Below are 6,595 nucleotides of genomic sequence, written 5' to 3' on the forward strand. Positions count from 1 at the left end.
TCTTTCGAATAAAAAAAAAATTTTGATTACAATTTAATTTTTTGTGTTATTTTTTACAATTTCAAGTTCTATCGGGCTTAAAAAAACACCCTATAGTACTGAGACAACGTATTAACCTATATAGGGCATGAAATTCAGTCTTCTTAATAAATCCTCTGACGCATTATTTGGTAGTCCTTGCTTTCTTGTAAATAAACGAAGGGAATCATTATAAATGGATCTGGGGCTTGGAACCTAATTATTATAATTTACAAACATATTTATATTTAGTTATTAATTTATTATTTATTTTTAATGAAATGTGTCGGTAATAAATTGAATTAAATCAATAATCCCATGAACTTATATGAGTTACACATAACATTAAAATGAAACAAAAATACATATGCTATTAGCTAAATAGGATTAATAAGAATTATCCACGATACGCAATTTTGATTTGTTTGATTTTTAGGTGCCGTATTCTGAATTGCGCGGTTAGATCTGCTTATAAAGTTTGTTTTCCTTTGGAAATTCTAACAGCTTCATCTAATTTTCTGTTAGTAAGGCTTGACATTGTCCTCGGAGACCAAACGTAGTTCTTGAAGAGTCCAAAAGCGTACAGTGTTCCAGGATATTACATCTTGGCGGAGGATTACCTTCAATGAGGTGCTGATGGGTTAAACTGGTACGTCCGATCCTTAGTCGGGTTATGATTGTTTGTGCTCGACGATTTCCGAGGATTGGCGGCAAAGGCTGATTCACTTTGCTCTTTAAGGGGCCTCTACATGTTGGCCGAGCCATGGCGAACTCAGACATACGCGAGCATGTGGATGGGTGGCTTGGCTTGGCTGGCCTAGGCTCGTTGCCGAGCCGTCAAGAGTCGGTTTTTGGACACAGATCAAAGGGGTTCGTGAGGGCGCTCGTGTAGCGTCTCCACCATTGTTCTTTGTCTAGTTGCAACTGAGAGCTGTCACTTTTCATATGTTGTTTAAGTACACAATATGCACTAAAATAACATATTTCTTAACTAAATACATCCTTTAATAACATTTATAAACAATTGAAATTCTTACAATAAATAAAAAATGACTTGCACCACTTTCAGTCCCACAGGCTGAAATAGTTAATACAATACGTTAACTTCAATAACACAATACCCAATAGGTTAATTCTTTATACAGGAAGAAGAATAAACGTATTAGTATATCTTTACAATTTAATCTTCCATTGTATACATTTTTTACAAGATTATATATACAACAGCACAATTATGAAAGTTAAAATAAAAGATGAATTTAATTAATTTTTATTTAATTTTAAGCTTACCTAATCCGATTTTTGTGAATTGTTGTCATCCACCATCTTCTTTGTCGTATATTACGTTTTCTTTTGTAATAAAAATAATATAATCCCAGGGAAATTGCTGAAATCACTTCAACGTCCTCCATGTTTGCCTCTCTGAATAACACTGAGATGTGGATGGTCCGCACTTTGTTTGCCGAGCATTTGTACGAGCCTCCGATCCATGGCGAGCGGCCAAGATGTGGATCCACCTTTACAGAGACCATGGACCAAAAGCAACGCCATTCTTCCTTGCATTGGTTCAAGACTGATTTATTATATTCATACAGTGCCATGTTACTATGTTATTAGGCACTGGAAGTAAGGTGCTTCTTTAGTAGCTGTATCAGCCAGTTTGTCTCCTGACTGGGGACCCACAGGAAGTTTATTTTTATATGTGTTTTTTGAATTAGCTTTATGAATAAAAAACAATGGAGCTTTGCGAAATTTGCAAAATTCCGAATGCTCAAATAGGAATCACTACAGATTACAATAGAGTTGTTGTTTAGTTCATGTGTTAGTGTTGAAGTATTATAATAAATATTCACTTTAATTATATTATTTCAATTTCTTGAAACAAGGTAATTATTTATTAAATAAATCAAAACTTGTATCCTTTATTGTCTCAACACTTTTTATTTCAACAGTCCAACGTTTCGGCCATTTTACCCATCCTCAAGGACATCTAAATATTTAACAGTTTATATTATATATTCATTTGTAACACTTATAACATATTATAAGTGTTACAAATGAATATATAATATAAACTGTTAAATATTTAGATGTCCTTGAGGATGGGTAAAATGGCCGAAACGTTGGACTGTTGAAATATATAAAGGATACAAGTTTTGATTTATTTAATAAATATTCACTTCAATAACGAACAAATGTTATTAATTAATTTCGTAACTGTAATAATAACAATAAAAGTATTACTAGAAAGTTTTTTAATTAAATGGAACAGCTTAAACTGGAATTATGTTTTAAAAATACGCTTCGCTATGAGCTCAATGTCGGAAGAATTAAAATGATATTGACTCATAAGCTAATGCTTCCTTATCGTTCACAATAAACAAGGAATGTGTTTGAATTAATCGTCTAACTCTTCAGATAGGAGATAAAAAAAACACAATGATTTAGTCGATTTAATGATTAGGTCGACATTTATCGCTGTCTACACCATTAATCCATTCATTATTAATCTAATTTATAATGCGCTAATCTCTAACGCAGACATTGTGATATACAATTGATACATATGATCTCATAAGGCCTGCGATTCAACTGATCTGCCGGATTTTCGCTAGTTCACAAGTTCCATCTAGTTAGTTATGTGTTTTCAATACCGAACCTTTCATAATTTCTTGACTCATTTAAATCTGAACTGTGTGAAAAATGTCTTCTATGAAGAAGTATAGAACAATTATATGGGCAGGCACTGATTAAATTTTATCTGTATTGATTTATGAACTAAATGCAAGCAAATGGACAAATGGCCTATTTAAGAGATGAAAGTGGGTTTTCAAGAAGGCAAATTCTTGTAGCTTCGCCTATGTTGTTGGGAGAATTGTCAGAAGAGGAGTAAAATCTTAAGAAGTTTAAAGAATAAGGCAAATTTACAAAAATTTCCGGGCTTTGAACAATTGAATAAAACTTCGAATAATGCTGAGATATATGGTGATAGAGATCTAAGATATCTAATTAAGGGCAAAATAGGTACATATAACGCACATTACGAAGTTACAAGAAAAACATTTTCAGGTTCCAACCTGAATTTACATTTGAGAAACCCATAAACAACTGAAAATTAGAATAACTTAATATATATGAAATTGTTATAACATAAAAAACATTAACTAAACATAAATTCCCTCTATCACAAAAATAAAATAAAAACCAATATAACCCCACCATTTTTCGAACTTAAAACTTTACTTCTAGTCTGATTTAAGAAAACATATGAATATTTTCGGAAAATTTATCATTAAAGTAAATTATAAAAGACACTGCCGTAGTGCTCCTTGGTAAGTAGTTCCCGCACTCTGCCCTCTTCCAATATTCGATGAAAGGAACAACAGTGTCTATCCCTCCCCAATATATCGAAGTCATTTACTTAAAAATATCCTATAAAAAAGTTCAATATATATTAGATGTAATAATGCGAACTTATTGACAGAAAATAATGAGATTTAATTAATACCACATTTTCCAATAGGTGGATTAATACCATTCCACATATTTACTTATTGTATTTATTATTTGTACAGTTGTAAATTACATTAAATAAATAAAAGATAAATAATAGATTAATACAAATTATTCTTGGAATATTAAAAAAGTTCTAAGTAACCTACAATTTAATTTAGTAACACACATTTAAGATGTCATGCTGAATGTAGATATGGCACATTCAGAGCATAAATGTACTGAATTTCCAAGTCAATGTAGAATGCTTGATGGGAATTTAGTTTTTAAGCAAATTAAAAACCTAAAAAAACATAAACTATCTTGAATAGTCTAGCTGTCAGTTTCTTCTAATAGGATCAAAAGCAATAAATGTTTTTTTTTTCTCCCTTATCTATAGGTAAGAAAGAATTTATGATCTTTTCTAACATGCTTAAGCAAATATAATAAAAGAATTCCTATTCACATTCCTTAAAAAGTATAAACAACTAAAAAACTCTCAAACATTATAATGATCCTGGAAACAGATATGTTAGGGAGCATACACAAAAGTTTCATGAATATATATGAATTTTTTTTCAAAACTTCATCTTAAAGGGAAAATTTGACAAATTTCATTAGAATGGTCATAGAATAGTAGCCAGTATTGTTTTGTTACCATCGAATTTTAATTTAATTTGAATCGGGAATAACCCGAACTTCCGTAGCGAATTAGTAGACGTATTATCGTATAAAAAATAAATAAATAAATAAAATAGTTAATAAAGTAATAAATAGAAAAACTTACTGATACTAATTCTTCTGCATCTTTAAAATTTAAGCAAAGAGGTTTTTCACAAAGCAAATGTTTTCCATTTTCCAATACCATTTTACATTGAGCATAATGAAGACTGTTAATGGATCCAATGTATATTATATCTGTAAAATAAAAATATATATAATCATTATTATTATTACTAAATAGCTATTTGTTTTTAAAAATTGAAGAAAGGGTAAAGAAAATAAATTATGATAGAATATGCAGTTCTAATTATTTCCGAGTGATAATTTAAACAAGTTTGGTTGGAAGTTGGACTTGCCTGATTAACTCAGGCTTCAGATTATATTGTATTTCTTTTTTTAACGATAAAAACTTTAAAAAACATTACTTCCCTGTATAAAAAGTATTTTTTTATTGCCATTGCTTGGTTATATCAGTCTTGGCAATTTTAAACACTTTCTAAGGTACGTTAATTTGCATGAAACCGACGCATGACTTTTTTTAAAATCAGATTATAACAATAAATTCTTAAGGATAGCAGGGAATCACTCATAGCACACATTTAAAAAAAAAATATTCACAACGAAAAAAAGGTACAAAAATTTTTTTATTTTTTTTCTTCCGATTATAAGTGTATATGAGATGTAGATAGTTGACCGTAGATTACTGATTGGATAAGATGGTCGGGGGGGGGAGGGGTGCGGTCAGCAAAGAAAAACATAAATAAACAAAAAAATATTTATTTATGCCGACGTTTCGACCTGAGTTGTATATGTTGACCAAATGTATATATTCGCAAGGACACGGTAGGCTACATAAGATGTAGGTACTATTTTATAGAACAGCACGATTAACTATAAAAAGCATAATCACGAATAAATTATAAATAGAAATCTACCTGAAGGTGCATTACTTGTTAAACGAGGAGATCAGGAGGTTATTTATGTATAATGTACAATATTAGGGAGGGGAAAATCACATTGAAAAAAAAAAATATAATATTTAAGAATTAATATTTATTTATAAAATGTTTTTTTAAATAATTATCAAGGGCGTTGCAAATATTATTATGTATAATAATTGCAAAATACATTATGTAACAATTCACAATCACTTACAGTGATAAAAAAAAAGTATTCATACACCACTTATTTTTTAGTTTGATAATCTTTATTTTCGTCAAACACTACTACATTTTTTATTGTGCAACTCTCTTCGAAAAATAAATATTTACATGAAACAAACAAGACATAAATTACAAATTTAATTATTATATTTAGAAAAAAACACGTTTTTCTAAGGCCAAAAAAGTATTCATACAATTAAATATGAATTCAATATTAGCACAAAAATTTTAAATAACTAATACATAAGTATATAACTTAATATGTTTGTGAAGTCCCTTGGCATTTACTGAAGGCATCGACTCCACCAGGCTTTAAGTCACCTTTCCAATTTCGTTCCATGTTGTCTTCAACTTCACTATTAGTTATTGTCTATTCCAACATTTAGAAGTACGAACTTATTTTTTCAAAGAAAGCCCATAAATTTTCAATTGGGTTCAGGTCAGGGGACAGAGGAGGCGTAGGGAATACCCTGCGGGCATTATACAATAACCATTCACTTATTTTTCCTGCGGTGTGTTTGGGATCGTTATTTTGTTGAAAAAAATAAGTTTGCCCCATCCCAAATTTTTCAACGCAATATGTCAAAATACATGTTTGCTGTCATAATACTATTGACAATGTGTAGTTCTCCAACCCCTGCCCAGCTCATATAGCCCCAAACCATGACAGAACCACTAGTACAAGAGCCCAAGAGGAAAAAAAAGGCAGTTATCTCAACCCAATTTTTTATTACTTTATTTTATTTACTTTTATTACTATCCAAGATATCCCCCATTCTAATTTTGATACCGGTTCATTGAGTAGTATCAAACATTCTGAAGCTTTCCAATGTTTTTCTTATCTGCGTTACCCAATTATATTGCAGACTCAAACGCTTGTTACTGTCTAGCTGCATTAGCTTTAAAACTTGATATCCCACAGGAATGGGTGCCACTTCTAGACTTACCATAAAGTGTAGGGTGTTTCGTTAGAAACACAGTAGTTGCTTGTATATTTTCTAATTCCTCTACGTGCTTCACGGTCCAAATAGGTGCAGCGTATAGGATACAACTCAACATAGTTGACTCATGAAGTTTCTGCCTGGCATCCCACGTACATTTTTAATTAATATCTTGTTTTTTTCGTGGAAACAATTATTTTTCAAAGAGAGTTGAAATTGTATATATTATTTTATCATTATGTTATTTTATTTATTTAT

The 6,595-nt window shown here is 30.5% G+C and overlaps 1 protein-coding gene across 2 annotated transcripts in view; it reads right to left on the bottom strand.

The window, feature by feature from the left end:
• Positions 1–6,595, bottom strand: part of LOC106679661 (trans-1,2-dihydrobenzene-1,2-diol dehydrogenase) — a 25,551-nt gene that overhangs the window by 10,559 nt on the left and 8,397 nt on the right. For both annotated transcript variants that reach the window (XM_014418940.3, XM_014418941.2), the window contains exon 3: positions 4,298–4,428. In XM_014418940.3, the coding sequence (XP_014274426.1) occupies positions 4,298–4,428 (131 nt within the window). The remainder of the gene's footprint in view (positions 1–4,297; positions 4,429–6,595) is intronic.

Source organism: Halyomorpha halys, unplaced genomic scaffold, assembly GCF_000696795.3.
Source record: "Halyomorpha halys isolate HHAL.00 unplaced genomic scaffold, Hhal_1.1 Scaffold213.1, whole genome shotgun sequence".
In the NCBI taxonomy this organism is placed as follows: Eukaryota; Metazoa; Arthropoda; class Insecta; order Hemiptera; family Pentatomidae; genus Halyomorpha; species Halyomorpha halys.